The following is a 22,992-nucleotide window of genomic DNA, read 5'->3' as shown; positions in this document are numbered from 1 at the left end:
CTGCTGGCTGCCAGGGGCCGGGGAGGGGGCTGGCGAGTCAGGGTTTAACGGGGATGGAACCTTGCACAATAGCGTACGTGTATGAGATACCGTGGAGCTGCACACTTACAGCGGCTAACATCGTACATTTTGGGTTTTACAGTAAAAAAACGGAAAAGTAGAAAGCTACCCACGGACTGCATCAGGCTCTATTTTTGAAAAGTTTTTATTTATTTATGTATTTTTAGAGAAAGGGAGGGAGAGAAACACCAACGTGCGGCCACCTCTTATGTACTCATTGGGAACCTGGCCTTCAACCCAGGCACGTGCCCCGACTGGGAATCGAACCGGCGACCCCCTGATTTGTATGTAGGCCAGTGCTCAACCACTGAGCCACACCAGCCAAAGCCAAAAGATAAAAAAAAATTGTACTTATTTATTTTTATAGAGAGGGGAAGGGGAGGAGAAAGAGCGGGAGAGAAACATCAATGTGTGGTTGCCTCTCATGTGTCCCCTACTGGGGACCTGGCCTGCAACCCAGGCATGTGCCCTGACTGGGAATCGAACCAGTGACCCTTTGCTTCACAGGCCCGTGCTCAATCCACTGAGCTGTACCAGCTGGGGCTATTTATGAAGAGAAAACATTTTATGTCTGCCGCATGTTTGGAACACAGAAGGTCTGGAAGGAAATTATAAACCACCAACAGGGGACGTGGGGCTTTGGGGGCTCCCACTGTTTACTTGCCCTACTTTTGCAGTTTGTGGTTTTAGTGAGTGTTACAGCCTTTGTATTCTGTGTCAGAGACAAGGCAGCAATGGCGGGGACTTACACTTGTGGCGCAAGGTCCCTTGAGGTCACTCGCAGAACTAACTAGAGTTCACAGCTGGTCTGGGCCAGCGCTCCAGGCTGGAGGAAGCTTGAACCTTGCCTCCATGAGCTAAAAGATGTACCAAGATTTGGTTTTAAACAGTTCCAATACTGATGGTCGCTCTAACTCTGAGCTCTCAGGATAAGTGTTGGGAGGGTGAAATGGTTTTGAGTCCTGTTTTCCAGATGGGCGACGGAAGCAGCAAAGAGAAGGAACTTGCCCACAGGTGTCTAGCTGGGGAACGGCAAAGCTAGGAGTGAGCCCCAGGCCCTGCCTGACATCAGTTCCATGCTTGGACCCCTGTACCCCACCCCAGCCCAGCCCACCCTATCCCCAGCAGCTCCGTTCTGGAGCCCTGGACCAGAAGGACTCCTCCTTCTGCACCTTCACACTCCTCTGCAACAAGTAAAAGAAGCAGGCTTGCTTTTTGTTAATAAAGTAAAATAACATTTATTTTTTAAATTTTTATTATACATGCTGTAGTCATGGAAAATCAAGAACTTGAAGGAACTCAAATTAGATATAAATTATGTTCAGCTGAGCTGGTTACCAGTCACACTCAGCATCAGAACAGTTAAGCTGAAGCTTTCTTTTCCTTGTAGGTTGCCATCATTTTCTTGATTTCAGCAATAGCTTTCCCTGGATTCAGCCCCTTGAAAAAGAGAAGCAAGTTAATACCCAGTGACAGTGAAACTGAATGTAAAAAGTCCATGACCTTGGGCGGGCCTCCTCCCCAGGCTGGCACAGTGTCAGAGCAAAGTGGATGCAGAGCAGGCCCTTTAAAGCCCAGGGGCCTGGGCTAAGAGCTCTCTTCGGCCTCTGCTTTCAGACATTTCTGGTGGTTCTCTCTCTGGCAGGGGGCCCGTCTTGTTTTACTCCTGCTGGCGTGACTCACTGCGGCAGGACAACGAGCCCAGGGCAGAGCCGCGCTCTCTGAGCGCTCGAAGTTGTCTAGCAAAGAACATCTCTCCTGTGACTACGGCTGGTGCCAATACTAGTCAGGCATCTCTAAAGGCTTGACCCGCTGCCGCGATCTCGAACTTACCGTCAGAAATCAGCCTGTGTGAGCTCTCAAAGGCTGTGTGGAAGAAGCTCTGTGCCCTCTCCTACTCCACTGACCAAGCTTGCTCTCTGCCAACTGCCTCCTCACGAGCAGGCCACTCCTGTCACTGCAGTTCTGGGCAGAGCTGAGGGTACGAGCCCCACGTACCTTGGGACAGGTCCTTGTGCAGTTCATGATGGTGTGGCAGCGGTACAGAGAGAAGGGGTCTTGCAGCTTGGCCAGGCGCTCCTCCGTGAAGTCATCTCTGGAGTCGATCATCCAGCGATAGGCCTGGGAAGCAGGGACTGGTTAGCTGGGCTGGCAGCTTTGAGGGCCAGAGCAGCCATCTGGATCAGCTCAAAGCTCCAGGAGCACAGAGGAAAGGGAATTTTCTCACCTTGATGCCTGTCTCTATGCTCTTTAATTCTTGCCATATTTCAAGGCTCCCGACTCTTTCAAACTCTTCCCGGTTAATGATCCCACAAACCTCTGAACCACCCTGCACCTGGTACGCTGGTGCTTAATTATATGGATTCAGGCATCGTCCTCTAATTATTAAGGTGCTCATTAGCGTCCTGTCAGGATTATGAATTAGTGAGGGCAGGGGCTGTGTCACATGACTCTTCATCCATCTTCCCAGCACCTACTCACTGTCTCTGAGTAAACTGATGACTTCACGGACCTGCCCAGAGATAATGTCTGCTTCACTGAGTGGTTCTTTTAATGAGCATGGCCACCCTGGGGACCCGAGACCCGCTGAACACGGAGCTCTGGCAGTGGTCATGGGAGGGCACTCCATCTCCCCACAGCTCGGGTCCCTGGCGCAAGGGCCACCTATGACTGTGCCTCATCATCAGTCTCCACCTCAGCTGGGAATCAATACTGCGAAACGGACACACAACCACGCAACTTCTCTTTTTGTGGGAAAACGAGACATGAGAGGCTGTTTTCTGAGTTGCTTAAGAGTCTGTGGGAAGCACTGACCACAAATCTAAGGTGTAAGCTTTCTGAGAACAGAGACAGTGACTTTCTTTGCAGGGAACTATTCCTATAGTGAAAGGCAATGAAGAGCGATACTACTTTCTTTTCTAAGCTACCCCTAAACCCAGCAGCCCGGGCTTCCGTCAGCCCGAAAGCAATTTCCAACCTGACAGCTGGGCTGTGGCCCCTCAAAGCCACTTCCCTCTGGCCTGCTTGTATGTTAAAAATCCCAAGTGGGAGGTGGGGAGCCACGACAGACGTAGTCTGGGGAGAGCAGGCAAGTGGCTGGGTAAGAGCCAGCGGCACAGGAAACGCATTTTAAAGGTGTGCAAGCTGTGGTTTGCCAGGCAGCATGCGACCACCCCGGGTGGGGCCCTCCCCACACTGAAACAAAGGCATTTTGCAGATAAAGCCCTAGGCTTACTGAAAGCCAAGTGAAGACAATGCAGTCTATGATCTTGTTTGTAATGGATGCAAATGAAAGAAGCCTTCACCCCTCAGAATGCCTAGCCTGGATGAAGTTTCGATTTTTCTTAAAGCGATTACGGAGCACCTTACCTGCATAAGAACCGCAGGCCCCAAGTACTTGTCCCCATTCCACCAGTAGCTGGGGCAGCTGGTGCTGCAGCAGGCGCAGAGGATGCACTCGTACAGCCCGTCCTGTGTGGTGAGAGGAACGGCAGTCAGGGACGTGGGGCTGGAGGGCCTGTGCGCCCCGAGCTGACAGATGTGATGTTCGGGTGTTCCGGGTCAGAGCATGAACAAAGTGCCCACTTGCATGTGAATTTTCTTGGCAAAATCCTCAGAGGATTTTGCAGAGACTTACTAGGGTCGTAAAAAAGATCTTGGAATTGGGATGTAAACATTTGCTGGACTAGAGCCCCGTTTTTAAGTCCACGTACCATGTACTTGTCTTTTAATCAATCGCCCTTCTCTTCTCTAAAGAAAAAAATGAACACAAACAAGAAACAGAAACAAAACGTATCACCTAGAACGCAGTGTCAGAGAGACAGAAAAGGCCCTGGGCGCAGACCAGCCTCTGCCCCAGCTCAGCCGAGGAGAGGTTCGGTGGGAACCAACCTCACCCTAAATAATCGCCAACTGCACTGAGCACCATGCGCTTCCCCACTTTTGTGTCCTTTGATTCTCACAATGATCCCAGAAGAGTCCCACTTCACAGGAAGGCACTGAGGCCCAGAGAGGTTGGGACCCAGGCAGCCTGACTCTGGAGTCCCTGCTCCTTACCACCCGCCAAGCTGACTTTATCTGCCCAACCAGCTCTGCACTGGACTTCCCAGATTTTAGGGACAGAAATGGATTAAAGGCAGAAAAACCAAAGGGCACGCTGGCATCTGAAGCAACAGATGACACAGAGTTGATGTCTTGATTGTAACCCTGAAACTTCAATAAAATCTATGTTCTGTTCAGGCAGCTGGTAAGAGTGTAAACTGGGCCCACGGGTCTGGAAGGCATAAGGTAGCAGGGTTAAGAGCCTTACTTATAGTCATACCCTTTAGTCTACTTGTAGAAGAAAACTGAACACAAAAATTGGAATTTCTTGGATAGAACTGGAAAGATAAAAATGTTTAGACTTATCTGTAATAGAAAAAAAAGAAAAAAAAAGAAAACACTCTCACTGTCCACGACAGTGCGGACGGCTGAGGAACACGTGACGCATGCACCTGAAGCCACAGAAAGCGAAGTGTAAGCTGATGCTCGCAAAGCGCTTCTAAGGACACGGGAGGATGCTCACAGTAACAAGAGGGAGGGAAGCGAGCACAAAAGCACAGCCACGTTTTGATGGCAGCTACATGAAATGCGATGTAATGCCAAAAAGAACAAAGGGGTTGTCAGCAGAAGTTATCTTTGGGCAGTGCAATCACAGATGACTTAAAAATCAGTTCTGATTTGGAGGAACAAATAGGAAGGACACAGGGACCAGAACTAAGGGGGCTGGAAATGGGAGGGAGGTGGGGAGCAAGGGGTGGGGGAGGCTGGGATGGGAGAAATAGACAAAAAACTGTACTTGAAAAATAACTAAATAAAATTAATTTAAAAAAATCAGTTCTGTGTTCTCTGGGTTATCTGCAACAGCGCCACGGCTTTTGAAGGCATGAAACAAGGCACTTCAGCATGTGGATTTAAAGACGGGAAAAATCTAAGTAAATGAGTGGATTTGATTATCCAGAACAGTTTGTAGACTGCTCTGCCTGGTTTTAGGAATTGTAACTCTACCCCCTGTGGCTAAAGATGAGTCAGTGACCTTTGGAATTCGAGCCACAGGAGACAAAGCTTGTCTCTGGTAGCAAATGCTGCCTCAGTTTCCTCCCTGCCCCCAAAGCATGGTCAGAAGTCACTGACAGGTAAGACCCCTCAGAGGGGCAACCTAGGCCACACAAGATCACTTGGGAGGCCATCATGGAAGGACTGGGGGGAGGGGGCTGCAACAAAGAGTGAGCAATGGACTCTTGCCCGCCCCCCCCCCCAGCCTAAGTCCCCATGTTCTCTGGGAGAAGCACTTCCTGGCTCTAATCCCCTTAAGCCTGAATACCTGATGGGGAGGGGTGCAGCTCCTTACCTTGCTAGAGCATGCATGCCCTGGGGGAAAATCTGATGTGACAAAGACTTCCTGATAAACCTGTGTAATCTGCTCTAAGAGTGCTTTCATTCATATGTTAAGGGTCAAGCAGGAAACCCTAAAATTGTTCCTGACAGACACTGAATCAGACTAAGCCCTCAGATTTCTTTGAAATGTTATCTACTGTTTGATCCTTGCCACTCTGTATTCCTGTGTATTAGAACCCAATAAAAGCCCTTGGAGGAAGGGGCTCAGTGCCTTTTTTCCCTGAGAAACTGGCCACCTCTCCTTCCCAAGCAGATCATGTCTCAGTCATGTTTACTCTCGTCTGTGGCACACGGGGGGACTTGGGAGGAAAGTCACCCCCACACAGAACCATCCCTCGGGGGAACCCTTCGTTCCCCGATGACACCCATCAAGGGGCTGCCTACCAGCCACAAGCTCCCAGGGGCAAGAGAGGTGACTAGGTGGGCCAGGGTGGCCAGCTCTGGCTTGGACACTGATGAGTCAGACTTCCTGGGAGTTAGAAATGGGGGGCGGAGCTATATCCTGGAACAAAAGACTCCTGGAAGAGGACTCAGCTGCTTTGACTCACGTCACTGTCCTGACCCTCACTGGCTCCATGTCAGAGCTGGGCAGCCTTAGTAGGACACTCGTTTTAAACGTTTTATGGAAAAAAGGAGAGGGGCTAAATATTCCTGAAGACCTAGAAGGCAGAATTCACTTCTGCATTCACACAACTAGTGTTTACTGATAAAATAACATGCGCCAGTGTCTTGCGGCCCAGGACGGGTAAGACATGGTCCCTGCAGCTGTGCTCGGTCTGCTGACAGATGGGGTGTGAAGGGCTCTCCCAGGACCAGGGTCTCACCAGGGAGCACGTGAGGTGGTGACCGTCACGTGGCTCGTGTCCTTGGCCCCACACAGACACACTGTTGGGACCCATCTCCACTCGGCCCCCCTCCCACCTCTTTTTCTCACAAGGACTCTTAAGTGTTCAGGGGATAAGTGTGCAGGCAGATCCTTCCGAGAGGAGGTGAAAGTGGTACAAGACAAGGAGACTGAGAACTTGACCGTAACCCCCTCACTTTCAAGGCCTCCTGAGCCTGTACATGAGAAGGCAACTCCGAGAGTGTGGGAAGGCAATGCACCCACCACCAGACAACAGTGCTGGGAAAGAACATCCGGGCCCCAGTCCCAGTCTATCCGTTAACTGTTTCGTTCCCACCTGTAAGACGGGGAGGTGGCAGATTGCAAACAGCAGCGTGTTTTATTTGCCCCTGCTGTTAAGGGGCCACGCCGACTCAGCTGTCAACGTGTACAGATGGGCCATTCCCGTACCGGTTTCTTTAGGCAAAGACCATGTGGCAACACGGTAACAACTCGCTCCTCAGGCCACAGACACCCAGCTCTCCGGTCCTCCCGCGGCCCGGTGTGCGCCCACACTACCCACCGGCCCTGAGAGGATGGGGGTCCGACCCTGGACAGATGCGTTCGAAGTTCCTCCCCGAGTTACACAAAATGGTCTGCGTCACCTCAGGCTGCTACCCAGCCCACCCCTGCAAGACACACTTCCCAGAAAACATCTTTGCGACGGCACTCCTCAAACCAAGACAATGAATGGGGGTAATGACCAGTTTCTCCCGATCTTCTATGGACTGCAGGTACTGCTGCTTGCCTTCCTGGGACTCATCCTTCTTCTTCAGATAGGGCTCAATGGACTTGTACTGGGCATAGAAGTTGCTCAGGTCCTGAGGGGAAGCGGAGGAGGAAATGGGTCAGAAGCCACCCTCACCTTAGCCTTCTCCTTTACCCCATTTCTCAGCCTAGTTTTCTGCTGTATGACGGAGAGATGTCAGAGTCTCTTCCTTCGGCAGGGGTACAAAAAAAAGATTCAGAAAGGAGACATGGTCACAATACTAAGTGTGGTTAGGAAATCTCAGCTTCAGCCCCTTGGGAAACCTTCCAGTCAAGTACTGGGAGGTAGAAAAGAAAGTAAAATGGGTAACAACTGTGGCTTTCCCAGCTGGTCTCCTCCACATGACTTCTTTGTAGTTACGGCCAAATTCTTCATTTCTGGGGCTGTTTCAATTCCGTCCCCATTCCCAATCTTCACCCGACGAGCCGCTGGAAGATCTCCCATGTGTTTTTATCTTCCATGTTCAAATTGCTTAATTAAATTCAGGCAGAAAAAATGCCTGCCCTAAGAACTAATGGTGCCCTGCCTGCTGTGGCTCAGTGGATTAAGTACCAGCCTGTGAACCGAAAGGTTGCTGGTTTGATTCCCAGTCAGGGCACGTGCCTGGGTTGCAGGCTGGATCCCCAGGTCAGGGTGTACAAGGGGCAAGTGATGGATGTTTCTCTCATAAACTGATGTTTCTCTCCCTCTCTTTATCCCTTCCTTCCCCTCTCTCTAATTGAAAAAAAAAAACAAAAAAACCCCAAAACACTAACAGCATAACCTGAACACACCTCCCCCCTTCCTCTGCAAACAATATGGTGGGAGCAGGGATTGGGAAGAGGGGAGGGAGGGTGCATAAACTCACAGGAACAAGATCTTTTATCACATACATATGTGGCAGAGGGTAGATTTTGGAGACTTTGTTGAGGTCAGTGTCGATCCTTCGGGTGCAAGCTAGAGTGTTGCCTCCATTAATGTTCATCGCACAAGAGCCGCAGATACCTGGGAGACAAAACCATGGAGCGTGTGCTCACCCGGACGCAGAGCCCCTCGCCCAGCCGCACACTGTTCCCTGTGGACTGCCGTCAGCTGCTCGGCCCTCCGGAGCGGTGCAGGCAGGCAGCACACCGGTGGCGGAGGGGCCTGCTGCCTTTCTTTCTTCTACTCCTTCTTCTTGCCTAGAATGCAGAGCTAACAGCTGTAGTTCCAAAACCCATTCTATGACTGTGAGGCAACCTTGAGGCCAGATGGCACAGGAGAAGGACAGAGGAGCCCGGGATCCAGCTGGTATCATGGAGTTCCCAACACCAGTCCCAGCTCCATGCATCATGTATTTTGAGAGAAAAACCAGCCTCTGTTCCCTAAAAAACCCACTGTCTCTGGCCATAGGCCCCCATATCTGACCTTGGAAGCCACTGCCATCTGAACTCAAACTCTGAGACATATAACACCCCAAAACAAATCGATGTCGTCTCGGCCACCTTCAGGCTGAGGCCTGGGTACAGATCACCCGGGGGCAGCTCTTGCTTTAGCGTCTCCACACAGAACGAGCGGCGCGGTGGTGGTCCTGGGGGCGGGAAGGCCACAGAGGCTGCCTGAGCGCCGACTTTCCAAGGAAAGTGATGAACTGATGTGAGACCACGGCAAAGCAAACCCAGCAAACGTGAGCTGCTGGCCGAGGGAGGGGCCCTGAAATGAGAATTTCCTTAGCCTGGACTCATTTCCTGTGCATGGAGATTCCCTGGGTATTTTAGAGTTTAAAGATGATTGTGCCAGGTAAACCCGGAGTACCGCTTCTCTGAAGCTGCATTTCGATTGCCAGGCTGGGGAATGTGACTGCGGGGGACACGCGCGGGGTCTCCACTCTGTAGGAATCCCCCCTCTCCGGAAACCGCTGGGAGTGAGAGAGAGCACTGGGGACTCTTCTGCTCTTCCGGTCGTAGGCAAACGCTCCTCAAGGGACTGAATACCGTCAATATATTTATGGATGCTTGGCATTCAACTGGAACCGTGTGTTTTTGTAAGAAATTGTATATAATTAAAAAAATAAACTCAGCGAATCTTCTAGTAAAAAGGCTCCCTTGGGAACTCTCTTAATAAGCAACGAGAGAATAAAGGAGTGGCAGTCGGTACGGGTCTGTCTCATGTATGTTAGTCCAGGAGGGCCACACTGTATGTTCTTGGCTCTGAAGGGTCTTATGGGTCTTTTCTACTGAAAGCATCTCTATTTCCTGTGTTGTCAGGATTTATGAGGGAAGGTTGGTGTTCAATCACAGCAGAATGTTCTCTGAACAGCAGGGCTCAGACAAACTATCGTAATAACTGTCAGCATTTGCTACATTAAATCCAATGCTGTAAGATTAGCTGAATCAAAGCAGATGTCTTAGAAATAGGACTTTAAATGCTTGAAATGCACAGCAGAATACACATAAAAAGCGATGGGCCAACATCTATAGTGACTTTCCTTTTTGAAAGGTTATTTTAGGAAGAAAGTTCAAACCTAGCCCTTGGTCCTGGCCCAAGCTATGCTGTTTTGGTTTTATCCCAGGTTTCCTAAGCCCGACCGCACTGTACTGCCCGAGTGCAGTTCTGGCATCTGACAACCCTGGCTGACTTTCGGCTTCCCAACTCACTACCTATGAGCCCCTCTGGGAGTCCCTTAACCTCCCTGGGCCTCAGTCTGTCCCTACATGCGGGTAAATAGTCAGGGCCCCTGTCTCTCTCAGAGTGGAGCCTGGCCCACAGACTTGTTCCACGGCCGTCGCGGCCAGGTGGCCTTCAGAGCATCCCTGTGTGATTTCAGCCACATCTGAGTGCCCCTTCAATGATTATTTAGGAGTTTTATTTAAATCAAATAATTTTTACTTAAATTCACATTGAAAAACCATTCATGTCACTGCTACTCTTAGCAGTAATCACATTTTTCTAGTATGTGAATAAAGACAGAGCTATCAGTAAAATCTGTTGGTAAGCACACTGCCTGAAATCAGCTCACAGGGCACGAGCAGCACACTGTGGACACGCTGCTCCCTTCCAGAACATTCCTACTGAGCACCTGCTCTCTGCACAGGTAACTCTGGGAGCTGGAGGCGGGCACACATGCCTCCCCTGTTGGATGAATGTTAACTGTGCATAAGCACTAGCTAGACGCTCTGCACTGCCCCCTGATAAATGAGCGCTGCAGGGCAGAGGTGGCCAGCTGGTGCACCCGAGCTTGTCCTCGTGGGATGCAGCGGCTCTCGGGACTGCCAGGCACGGCAACCACGTGAGAAAGCTCCCAAAGGAAACCAGAACTTGTACCACAGTTACAATTTCTGACATTTTCCCCCCAAAAGGAAGTGCACTGCACAGCAAGGTCACCTGGCAGAGCCCTGCAGATGTTCTCTGGGTATTTCTGTTGGTTCTGGCCATCCTGGGCCTCTTGGGAACCAGAGCTAAGTGTGCAGGACGTAACAGGGAAGGAAGTGCTTACCTTCTCTGCATGATCTTCGGAAGGTCAAGGTAGAATCAATTTCATTCTTAATCTTGATTAAAGCATCCAACACCATAGGGCCACATCTGACCAAAACCAAACCAACAACAAAAGACCCAGATGTATTATATGTTCAATCTCTCTCCACTTTTACCATAATATGAGGAGACATCTGCCCACATCAGCTGCTTTTATTATCCATGGGGCCTTCACACTCTCCCCACGTCACGTTCACACTTGCCCCCAGAGTTTTATTTTTGCACATCCTTACACATTGAGTACTGCAGAGTTCTATTTTGGTGATCACACTGAACGTACACTTCTAGGAAATAGAAAGCTACAGAAAAAGTACTTAGGTTACGAAACAACCTCCGTATAGTGTCAGTTCCTGTTTTCCCCTTCTAAAGCTCCCTGCAAAGCTTGCCCAAATACTTTATTTCAAATTAAAAAATTTTAGAATCCAGACAGTAAGTGGCTCTCAATGGCTCATTAATAACAGCAATGCATAACTGTAACAGAAAACACAGTACAGAGAATAAATCACCCATGGTCCCCTAATCCAAAGCACCAGGTGTCCCATGCATGTGGGGGCAGCGACAAGGGCAGCGCCCTGGCCTGGAGCCCAGAGTGCAGGTCTGGCACCTGAAAACCTGGTCTGAACCTCGCTGGGGCGCCTCCTGGGTTACAGGCGCATCACTCAACCAGCTTCCCGTCTATAAGGCACAGAGAGCAGCACCCGCACCTCACAGGGGAAGTGAACAGGACTGTCGCCACATGCACTAAGTTCAACGGTGACTGTCCTCATGAAGAGATGTGATTCTATGCAAGTGGCTTCCTGTCTCTGAGCCTCGGTTTTTTAAAACTGTCAAACGGAGTTAATGCTGTATCACAGGATTATAATGAAGATTAAATAAAAACACATAGTTTTTATGTTGAGCACACAGAAGTGCTCAGCAAAACTTATTTTCTGGCTGCCACTTGATTTCTCTTGGTATTTTTCTATGCATGAGATTTAAGAAATACGCGCCCTCCCCAAATATCCATTAGCATTGTCTGTATTCCTATCAGCAACGTGCAACACTTTTCACTCTACTTCTGCCAACAATGGAAACTATAACCTTTAAAAACCTCTGCTGTTCTGAGAATGGAGGTGTTATTATCATCAGATAATTTGGAATATCTAATTATCATCAGAATGTTTGGAAATCTCTGAATACTAACTACAACGGTTGAGTGTTTGTCATGAATTCATTACTTTTTCTTCACTCATCAGCTACTCATTGCAAGTCTTCTCTGGCCAAGTTGCATTCTAGGTGCTGGAGATACACCCGAGAACAAAACTGATGAGAATTCCTGTCCCCCAGAGGGTGCCTCTAGAGGACTAATTCGAATAGACTCATTCTGGTGGACTCAGTCTGTGAATGCTCTCTGACTGTTTACTGAGGTCCTGAGACACTTTTTTTAAAGAGCTGAGCTTACTGTCCTGGCTGGTGGCTCAGTTGGTAGGAACACTGTCCCATATACCAAAATGTAGGTCCGATCACTGGTCAGGGCATGTGCGGGAGGCAACAACAGATCGATATTTCTCTCTCACATTGATGCTTCTCTCTCTCTCTCTCCAATCAATAAACATATCCTTAGGTGAGGATTAAAAAAAAAAGACTGAGCTTATCATTTTGCAAAGGGAAAACTCTTCTGCTTCCTTCTATCTACTACTACTTGCTCTGAATACTTCACTTCTGGTCACCAAACATGTGGGTATTTTCCCCATACTAAGCAATTCTTCAACACCAGCTGGGTGTCCCGCACGTTAACTCAGTTCTGACCCTATCTACCTGGAGACAAGCATCAGATACCAGAGGCTGACGACTATCCCACAAGACTGCCCTCCCTCCCTACCTGGCCCCTCAGATGCCAATAGCAAGGACAGGCTGTCACTTGTGCTTCTGACCGAATGGCTATAAAGCGGAGATTCTCATGACCCTGTCCTTGGGCTTGATAATTTGCTACAGCAGTTCACAGAATTCAGAAACAACACTTTACTTACTAGATGGCTGGATTATTATAAACGAACACCACTCTGGAAGAGCCAATGAAAGAGCTGCACAGGACAAGGTGGCGGGAAGGGGAGCAGCGCTTCCACGCCCTCTCTGGGCGGGCCACCCTTCCAGCCCCACACAAGTTGACCAGCCCAAGCTCTCTGAGAAATCCCACACTTCGGGGATTTTCACGGAGGCTTCATTACAGTTACGACTGACTGCATCACTGGGCACTGGTGACTGACTCCACCTCTAGCCCTACCCCTCTAATGACACGATTGGTTCCCCCTAGCAACCAGCTCCCATCCTGGGGCTGGAAAGGGGCAGCCCCATGAATAACAAAAGACCCATTTCACCTGTTGTTTTTCTGGAGCTATTTCAGTATCTGGGAACAAAAGAAAATGTTCTTTATAACAAAAGATGACCCTGTAGGCCTCATCCCCTTTGGCTACCTATGGAGATCCTTAAAAGCAGGAAATGGTGGGAAAGAAAGCGGTTCAAAGAGATGTGGTGTGAAGGACTCAACCTGCTGCCTGGCTGTGGAGATGGGCACTAGGAGCCAGGAGGCAGCCTCTGAAAGTCGGAACAGCCCCTCAGCTCCTCGCTGACATGGGAATTAGGAACCTGGGTCTTCCAGCCACGAGGAACAGTGTGAAGAATGGAAAGTGGATGCTCCCTCAGTCTCGGGAAAGGAACAGCCGCTGGCACCTCTACTGTAGTCTGATAAGCCCTCGACTGGACTTTTGACCTACGAACTATAGGCATCTATGTTGTTTTAAGCTACTCTGTGGTAATTTGTTATGACAGAAAACTGATACACAGGTGCGGACAGTTTTCAGTACTTTAAACTGCATCCTTATCGTGTCCTATCGCCATCCCAGCCGGGTTGATGGAGCTCATCCTCCCTCTGCAGCACACAGGCCCAGACACATGACCGCCACCCCAGCTGAGTTGATGGAGCCCATCCTCCCTCTGCAGCACACAGGCCCAGACACATGACCGCCACCCCAGCTGAGTTGATGGAGCCCATCCTCCCTCTGCAGCACACAGGCCCAGACACACGAGACTCTCAGACTGACGCTGTGTTAAACGACTGCAAACACTATGCAGAGAGCCAACTCTGCCGCGATTCCTAGAAATCAGTTATGCTTTGATTTGGGGGAAGAGAAAGAATTTTGCAAAAGTTATTTTTCTTGCTATTATCTTTCTGAATCAGGCACCCGCCTCATTCCTGTTTCAAAAAGAAGATGCATTCCAGAGCCACTGATGATCTTAGTTTTGAACTTTCCAGGATGTGAAAAGCATGTCCCTGAATCAGAAGAGCTCACCTTCCTTTATCAAACGCCCAGCTTGCAGAGATACTCACTTATTCAAATCAATCTCATAAGTCTGCATACGAGGCTTATCTCCAGTTTTGTCTGGGTCCCATCGGTAGATGGCGAACTTCTTGATGCGGGGAGCTGCGGCTGCAGCTGTCTGGGCCCCTCGGCAGGCCTAACATTTACAAAGTTCACAAGAAAGAAAAATATTAAAAATACAAGACAAATCCTCCCACTTAGCTGCACCATAAACTGCAATACTGGATACAAACCCACACATTACTGACACAGTCTTCTTGAAAAAGGCAGTCACCGAATATTCAACAAATACTAGGCATCTATCATATGCCAGATGTGCTAATTCATACTAAGTTTTAAAGCAACCATTTATTATTGCCAGGTACTATAGTAAACGTTTTATATGAAGTATTCCACTGAATGTGTATTTTAATACTGTTTTTTATCCTCACCTGAGGATACGTTTATTGATTTGAGAGGAAGTGGGGAGAGAGAGAAACATCGACATGATGAATATCAATTGGTTAACTCTCGCAGGCACCCCCTCAGGGGACCGATCCCAAAACCCAGGTCCGTGCCCTGACCGGAAGTTGAACCTGCAACCCTTTGGTGTACGGGACAATGCTTCAAGCAACTGTGCCACCCAGCCAGGGCTAAATCTGCATTTTAAAGATGAGAAAAATGAGACTCAGAGGCCAGGTTACGGGCCCAGGGTTACAGAGCTGATGAGTGGAGAGAGGGATGGAATCTCAGGTTCATGCTGCCTGACACCGGAACGCATGTTCCTAGACACTGTACTGCCCCAGTCAGTTGGGAATATTCTCAGGCCCCTTCTTGGTGCTGTCTTCTCTGTATGTCCTCACCCCTTGAGGGCATGTATTTTGGTGTTTTCCAGAGAAACAGAACCAATGGTGCATACATATACAAGCGGACATATGAATGTATGTACACATACATGGTTAAAAATAGGTTTGTAGTAAGGAACTGGCTCATGTCATTATGGAGGACAACACACCCCGAGACCTATGGTCGGACAGCTGGGAGGCCAGGAGAGCCAATGGTGTAGACCCAGTCCAAGGCTGCAGGCCTGGGAGCCAGGAGGGTGGACGACACCTCCAGCCAGAGGCCAAAGGCAGGAGCAGACCGGGAGCCATGGTTTGACAGAGGAATAGGAGAAGCCCCCTCCCACAGGAAGGGGTGAGAGGGACTTTGTTCCAGATAAGGGCAGGCACTCTGCATCTATCAGTTTTCCAACGTGAATGTTAAGTTCAGCCACTAACACCCTCACAGAAACACCCAGAATAATCTGACCAACCCTCTGAGCACCCCACAGCCCAGTCAGGCTGCCACATAAAAGGCGCCTTCAGAGCACGGAGCAGGTTATATTTTGGGTCTCCCAGCGTGCTTGGCCCAGGCTTTTGCCTAGAGCAATGCAATCCATGGTTAGGGCAGATAAGAGAAAAGGGCAAAAACTGAGCATTATACTAGTGTAAAAATGTGGTTTATTTTAAATGTACCTTAAAAGGCTGAATTGAACAGTGCAACCTCTATCGAGCCATTAAAAATAAAACAGAAACACCCCTGAATCAAGAGCCACGCCGTCCCCATCCCATAGTCCTTCCTGGCAGCCCTTTTCCATTTGGCTGAGACCACACCAGGTCCTCTAAGCTCCTGCTGTGGTGGCGGGAGGGGAGGGTCCTCTCAGCCCAAAGAGCACATACAAGCCAAACTCTAATGTTTACATAGAAAAATTCAGACGAGATTCCAGGCTAGCTAATTCCCTTATAAACTGTTAAAGGAAGTAAAGACTCTGAAGGTTAACTGCTATTACAAGAAAGAAGCCCTGGCTGCTGTGGCTCAGTGGATTGAGTGCCAGCTTGTTGATTCCCAATCAGGGCACACGCCTGGGTTGTGGGCTAGGTCCCTAGCAGGGGGCGCATGAGAGGCAGCCACACCTTGATGTTTGTCCTTCCTCTTCTTCTCCCCCCCTCTCTAAAAAGAAAAATTAAAAACATCTGGTTTTAAAAAAAAAAGAAAGTAATGGTGTGTGTTACTTGCTGGCCAAAAGTGGCCCAAATCAACTGAAGCTGAAAATATAAATATCAGCCCTTAGTATGCAAGAAAACGTGTGAAGAAAACGAGAGTGAAGATGAAGATGAAAGCTGTATTTTACCTTATCACCAAGCTGGCTAAGATCATTAGTAAAAGGAAAGTCATTTTTACAAGTGAACGTTTTCCACGAGGGACTCCATTTTGTAAACGGAGAGGAACGTTAGGCTAATGCCACCTTGTGGCACTTAAGAGGAAGTGAAAAGACTCCCCAGGACAGCTCCAGCAGTCTTTTGCTTGCTTAGTGCCCACCAATGTTGGTTTGGGTGAGGTTTAATGAGGAATAATTCATTTCAGACAGTCACGTGTCACTTAATGACAGGGCACGTTCTGGGAGAGGCATCGTGAGGCTACCGCGTCCCTGTGCGAACACCACAGAGGCCTTCGCGCAAACCCGGGTGCTCCGGCCCCCTGCACACCTGGCCGGCCCCCTGCACACCTGGCCGTAAGGTGCAGCCGCTGCTCCCAGGCTACAGGCCTGTACGATGCGTTACTGCTACTGTGCTGACTACTGCAGGCAATCGTAACAGTGGTATTAGTGTGTCCATACATTGAAATGGTACAATAAAAATACAGTATAAAAGATTAAAAAATGCCATGGCCGGTGTGGCTCAGTGGATTGAGTGCCAGCCTGTGAACCAGTTCAATTCCCAGTCGGGGCACATGCCTGGGTTGCAGGCCAGGACCCCAGGTGGGGGAGTACGAGAAGCAACCACGCACTGATGTTTCTCTTCCTTTCTTTCTCTCTCCCTTCCTCTCTCTCTAAAAAATAAATAAAAGAAAAAGAACACTGAGATCCCACATACTCTTTACTCAGTTTCCCTCAGTAGTACCACCGTACAAAACCGCAGCACGATATCAGCCAGAATATTAACACCGAAACAGTCAGATGAGGAACACGTCCATCACCACGCAGATCCCCAGTGTTGCTCTTTTATAGCCGCACCTCCGGCCCTTGCGCCTCCCTCACAATCAGAATCTGTTTCCATTTCCGCAATTTCGTCATTTCAAGGATGTCACAGAAATGCAACCACCTAGTATGTAACCTTTCGGGACTGGCTTTTTCCCATCCAGCATAATTCTCTGGAGATTCGGCCACGCTGTTGTGCGCCTCAATAGTTGTTTCTCTTCATTACTGAGTAGTGTTCCATGTTACGACGTACCACGGTTAGCCATTCATCCGCTGAAGAACATCTCGGCTGTTCTGGTTTTTGTCCATTATGCATAAAGCTGCAATGAACACTTGTGGATAGGTTTCTGTGTGAATTTAGGCCTCCATGTCCCTGGAACAAATGCCGAGGAGTGTAACTGCTGGGTCATATGAAGGCTGCATGTTTAGTTTTTTGAAAGAATCTGCCACACTCTTTCCAGAATGGGTGCTCACTGTGCTGAGGGAGGGGGTGGGGGAGCAGAGACAAAATTTTGCCTTTTAAAAAATACATGTACAACTCCTTCAAATTTCTACCCTGGGATTTGGGGGTTGTCAGCTCTGGTTCAAAGCCTGATTCAATAGTATCATCGGTGGGACACAGGCATCTGGCTTGATGGAGGTCAGGTTCACGCTCACAAAGCTGTCAAAGAGGATCCGGGTTCTCTGCCATGCACCCTCACTCTAACACCTCTTTCTAATGCTTAAATGCCTGCTCCGCATCCACTCTACAAAGACAACCAGATCTTGACTAGACCGTGCAGACCTTCCAGAACAGCGTTATGTTTATTTAGAAACCATTCGAACAGACTCATGAATGACGTGCGACAGAACTGATGCAAGGGCCCATCACAACAGAGTGTCACAGGTGATCAATCCCAACGTAAATTTGGGGGTACCCAAAGTATCACTATTTTGCAGAACAATTAATTTAAATTCATTCTGAGTAAAAAAATATATTTTATACAACACCTGGAGGAGTTAAAGGGAGTAAGGAGAGAGGGCATGGAAATCAAGATGACCGGAGGTGGCTGTGGATCTCCAAGCAACGGAGCTCCATGCACTGTGAGGCCACACCAAAGCCAACCCACAGGGTCACAGCAGCTGTGACTTGTAGAAAATCCCCTGAACAGAGAAATCTGGAAATCTGTTCCGTAGGTGCTCACAGCAGACATGATAGCAGCTTTCACTCCCTGAGCCCTTGTCAGGTGTCAGATGTTGTACTAAATCTTCTCTACTCTCCATAAACTCTCTGCAAGGACGTGTTCACTACTCTCTGAGATCACGCGGTGAAGAGCCAGGATTCACGCAGAGGCTCCAAAGCCCAACCTCTTAGCTGCGATACCAGTGGTGCAAGTGCCAGTCCAAAGTAGAATAACACAAAGAGAGAATTTCTTTTCCCAAACAGACCCCAAAACAATAGAAGTTGTCACGGTATCCCTACAACCAGCAAGACCTGAGTGGCAGATGTCCCAAACACACTCCTTCCCTTATTTGTTCGGTAAGTAACTATGGAGTGGCTACTATGTTCAGGGACAATTCTAGGCCTCGGGGATCACGGACAAAACAGACACACATTCCCACCCTCGTGGAGCTTCCCCAGTGAGTAGAGGAAAGTACACGCAAAATGTCTAGTATGTCAAGCGGTGACATGTGCTTTGGAAGGGAGAAAAAAGGGGGATGGGGATCCTGGCTGAATTCCACAATTCTTAATGGGGTGGCCCACGAGGAAGACCTCACTGAAAAGGTGACAGGTGAGCACAGACCTGAAGGAGGTGAGTGAGCAAGACATACACATGCTCAGGGGAAGAGCCACGCAGGCAGAGGGGCATGGAGCACAGAGACCTTGCTGCCCGAGGACCACAAGGGCAGCTGGCGCGGCTGAGCGTGGAGAGAGAGGGACAGGGGTGGGAGAGGCAATCAGGGAGGCAACGGGACAGCCAGATCGGGCAGGGCCTTGTAAGGGTTTTTGCTTTTACCCTGAGTAAGGTGGGAAATTACTGGAAGGTTTTGAGCAGAGGAGTGACAGAGTTGGACCGGTTTTGAAAGAATTATTTTGGCTTCTGTTTTAAGAGTCAACTGCAGAGGTGCAAAGATGAAAGAAAAAACCAGGTTAAGAAGAAATTGCAATAATCAGCCGAGAGATGATGACGGCTTGAAGCAGGCTGGAAATTTCCTGTTGCCATGGAAATGGTGAGAAGTGGTTGGGTTTTGAATACATTTTGAGAAGGAACTGACAGGATTTGCTCACAGACTAGATGTGAGAAGGAAGCAAAGAGCAAGGATGGTGACTCCAGAGTTTCTGGCCCAAACCACACAGAGGATGGAGTTGCCATCAACTGAGATGAGAGGAGCAAGTCACTGTGCGTGGTGGGTGGATGTGTGTGTCGGGATTCTGGGTTTGGGCCAAGTTTATGCTGTACTGTTAGACGGCCGTGCAGAGGTTCCAAGGACATAACTGGTGGACGATCGAATCTGCAGACCCGGGGTGAGGTCTGGGCTGGGGACACGAACTGAAGGGTCACCGGCACGGACAGGTAAATTGTATCTAAAGCCCAAAAGAGCGCATGTAAAGAAAAGGACCGAGAACGAAGCCTTGGTGTTTAGATTCCGGGGTGAGGAGGAGAAATCAGTAAAAGGGAAAAATAGCCAATGTATACGGAGGAACACCTGGAGGCCAGAATGTTCTGGAAGCCAGGTGGAAGAAGGGTTTTGAGGAAGGAGTGAACAGTGACAGACACTTCAGAGAAGAGCCTTGTGAGAATTGAGAAGTGACCACGGGATTTACAGAGCCCAGGTCACTGGTGACGGGGACAGGAGCAATTTCAGGGAGGTGGCGAGGGTGAAAGCTTGGCTGGAACAGGTTCAAAAGAAAACGGGAGATGAAATTTGGACAGTGAGTTGAGACATCTCATGAGTTTTTGTATACTGATGAGTAGAGAAATGGGGTGGCTTTTTTTTTTTTTTAAAGCATGCCCACGTGCTCCTGCTGTGACCTGAGAAGGAAACTCGGATAAGGCAGAGGGGAGAGCTGCTGAACAGTGATTTCCGAATAAGTGACAGGATGCAGAAGATGAGAAGGGGCTAGCCACAGGGGTGCCACCGATCCTCCCAGGGTACCGGGAAGAAAAGGAGAACATCCGGGCAAAAGCAGGGAGGCTGGCAAAGTTTTGAGGCTTTTTTCTCTTATTGCCTGTCTAGCAATTTACTATAAACCCACGACGAAGGGGGATTCTTTAAAAGCATTTCTACTTCAATCTACAAAACTAATGAGCACTTAAGGCTGAGTGTACCTTTCTGGAAAACTTGGAAAACATTAACTTCATAGTTTACAATTTAAGGAAGCAAGATAATCAATAACTGGACTGAACAGAGGAGGATAAGGAGAGTGAGTTCTGATTTATGCTGAATGCTGCTTGTAGTTCCTTTAGGAAAGATTCCTTAGGGAGCAGGCCTGGGGTTAGACAGAGCAGATCCAGATTCAGAGGCAGGAGAGGAAGGTGTGGAAATAGGAAGGGGGGCTAGGAAGTCTGCATACACCTGAGTCCATACACCTGTGTGGCCTTCTTTCTGAAATGTGTGTGGCGAAGTTCAAATCCAAGCTCTACTTAGTAGCTGTGTGTCCCTTGGCAAATTACTTAACCTCTCTGATTCCATTTCCTCTTTTGTAAATCCCTACCTAGCTTTTTGTAAAAGGGTAGGGATTATTAAAATCTACCTCATACGACTAACCAGAGGGGTCAAGCTTCTAGTGTGGCTCAGAGAACAATTTCTGCTTTTCAATACGGGCAACGTTACCAGTTTCTGTGTTCCTGTGATTGGCAGATGGGTGCTCTAATCCCTGCCACTGCTAGGAGCACTGAGACCCACAACTGAAAGTGGGCGGTGCTTGCCCTAAAGGAGTTCATAGTCTAGATGAAGAACTAAGGCAACACAAACGCAGCTTAATCACTTACAGACAGAGCTACGGTTCAGTGGTGCAGACTAATGCATGAGAAATTCAGGAGAGAAATCCTATTGTGTCCGAGAGTCCTAGGAACCTGAGTACCACCCACAGGTGATACACCAAACTCATGACTGAATTATTTTGCAGTAGCCCTTGTGGAGGAGAAGGTACACTCCTACAAGAGAGTGGGAAGAGGGATTCTTCTATTTTTCTGCCCTCAGGACGCCCTACAATGGCCTCACCTGGAATTACAACACTTACCTATGCAAACCAGCCTCCACAATTTGTTCTTGGAAGAGGGACCTGAGCTTTAGAACTCACTCTCATTGGTGGGGCTCTCACAACTGAACAGCTTGCTTGATACTCTAAGGGCAGTAACTATAAGGTACACAAGGTCATGGGCAATCACCAATTTAATGCTCAGAACTCATCATCTTGAGTCCCTGTAGGCAGTCCTCTTCCCCTTTTCAGAGAGACCATAAAACAAACTTGTCCAAGTTCACACACAGCATTACAAGCACAGAGCCAGCATTACAAGACAGGCCATGTGCATTGTGTTATGCCCGGAGCAGGCACTTAAAATGCAGGGTATTTTCGTGTGAGTGCAAGAGAGGCAGAGGAACAAATACTTTTCGTACACCTTCCATGTGCCCAGACCTGTGCTAGGAGTTTCTTACATGTTATGTTTAAAAAAATACTAGGTTTACACCTTAGATCTACCGGTTCTTAGCCATGACATTCTCAGCAAGTAAAAAGGTCTTTCTGAAGCCTCGGGTTTCAAATCTCTCAAAAGAAGGTATGAATTCCTGCTTGCCCACCTTACCGCGGTGGCTGAGGGGCCCCCAGGAGGACACACTTGAAGATGGCTTGTAAATTCTCAGTCCCTTACGCATGCAATGGCGATTCCCTGTCCCCTTCTAAATATTCCGACTCAGAATGCAGATCAGAAGGCGGCAGTTTCCTGACAACACAAGAAGTGTGGGAACCCATCACTGCACACCGAATAAAACACAGCAGGGCAGTGCCACGCCCCGTACCTGTGCGATCCGTGCCCAAACTCTGAGGTCGCTACTGTTACATGCCGTTTACAGGCGGGGACACCGAGAGGGGGGTCACTGCTTTAAGGAACCGAGTCTTTCCCGCAGCACCCCTGGCAGGAAAGGGGTCAGACCCTTCAGGGGACTGGACGTCCCTCATTTCTCCCTTCCCCTGCTCTGTCCTAAAAACCCACTCGCCCTTTCCTTTCCAGTTCCGGTCCAGTTCCTCTTTCCTGAGCCCCCAACCTTGCATCCTCTGAAAGAGTGATTTCACGGCCCGGTTCCTGTCTCTCTTCACACTCCCCGCAAAGGCGGCAGTTTGGTGGCAGAAAAAGGGCTTGGAGCCCAAGTGTTTGGATTCGAGCTCTGCTCCCATCTGTCACTCACTTGCCATGTGACCTTGGCCAATTCCAGTCCTCCTCTGAACTTCTTTTTTTTCTTATTTCTAAAGATCGTCTTCGCCCTCACCACCTCGCAGGCTGCTACAAGACGCAGGAGGATGACAGGGATGCTCCAGGCCAACTAAGAGCACTGCGCAGGTGGGAGCGGTCTCCCCCTCCCCGAGGCCTTGCCCTGAGCTCCCTCCCTCTCCTCATCCTCGGCTCCAGGCCATCTCCGTACGGTCCGTGCCTGACCTCTCCGTGCGACCCCGGGGCTCACCTGAAGGCAGGCTCCGCCAAGGGCTGTGGCCGCGAACCGGGGTCTCAAGGACACTCTGGCCGCCGCCGCCATCTTGGCTTCTGACGTCGAGCCCCACCCCTTAACCCCGAGGTCGCTCTGTTGGCCGACCAGCAGAGCACTGAGCCAACGCCCGCCCAAGCTCCGCTGGTCGCGTAGTAGCCTCAGAGAGGGAGGTGGCTTCCGTTTCCCGGGCGGGAGGAGGGAAGACAGAAAGCCAATGAGAGCGTGCTCAGTGGCGGAGTGTCCGGCGCATGCTCAGTTGGCCTCCCGCGTTTCTAAGGTGACCTTCCAAGGAGGGGGCGGAGTTAGAGGG

At 49.3% G+C, this 22,992-nt stretch overlaps 1 protein-coding gene across 2 annotated transcripts; it reads right to left on the bottom strand.

Moving 5' to 3' along the window:
• Positions 1-1,272: 1,272 nt before the first annotated feature.
• On the bottom strand, positions 1,273-22,804 carry SDHB (succinate dehydrogenase complex iron sulfur subunit B). 2 transcript variants are annotated; one of them, XM_037146065.2, is made up of 9 exons: positions 22,659-22,804; positions 17,251-17,370; positions 14,008-14,135; positions 10,603-10,688; positions 7,996-8,132; positions 7,084-7,200; positions 3,430-3,531; positions 2,059-2,181; positions 1,273-1,500 (listed from the first exon to the last, which is right to left on the bottom strand). In XM_037146065.2, the coding sequence occupies exons 1-9, from the start codon at positions 22,728-22,730 to the stop codon at positions 1,423-1,425; spliced, it is 963 nt and encodes a 320-aa protein (XP_037001960.2). In that variant the 5' UTR covers positions 22,731-22,804; the 3' UTR covers positions 1,273-1,422. The 2 variants fall into 2 exon arrangements, with proteins under 2 accessions (XP_037001960.2, XP_037001962.1); XM_037146067.2 differs by lacking the exon at positions 17,251-17,370 and having other exon boundaries at positions 22,659-22,801.
• Between the last annotated feature and the right edge of the window lie 188 nt (positions 22,805-22,992).

Source organism: Artibeus jamaicensis, unplaced genomic scaffold, assembly GCF_021234435.1.
Source record: "Artibeus jamaicensis isolate MK-2021 breed Jamaican fruit bat unplaced genomic scaffold, CSHL_Jam_final scaffold_847, whole genome shotgun sequence".
Classification (NCBI taxonomy): Eukaryota; Metazoa; Chordata; class Mammalia; order Chiroptera; family Phyllostomidae; genus Artibeus; species Artibeus jamaicensis.
The sequence above is the reverse complement of the archived record's forward strand: the minus strand, read 5'-3'. Positions and strand labels throughout refer to the sequence as shown.

Coding starts and splice junctions, on each gene's coding strand:
- SDHB (XM_037146065.2), bottom strand. CDS start 22,730: ATGGCGGCGGCGGCCAGAGTGTCCTTGAGACCCCGGTTCGCGGCCACA. Junction 14,136..17,250: donor CGGATGAATGGCTAACCGTG/GTACGTCGTAAC, acceptor TGTAAATGTTAG/GCCTGCCGAGGGGCCCAGAC. Junction 10,689..14,007: donor TATGAGATTGATTTGAATAA/GTGAGTATCTCT, acceptor GGTTTTGGTCAG/ATGTGGCCCTATGGTGTTGG.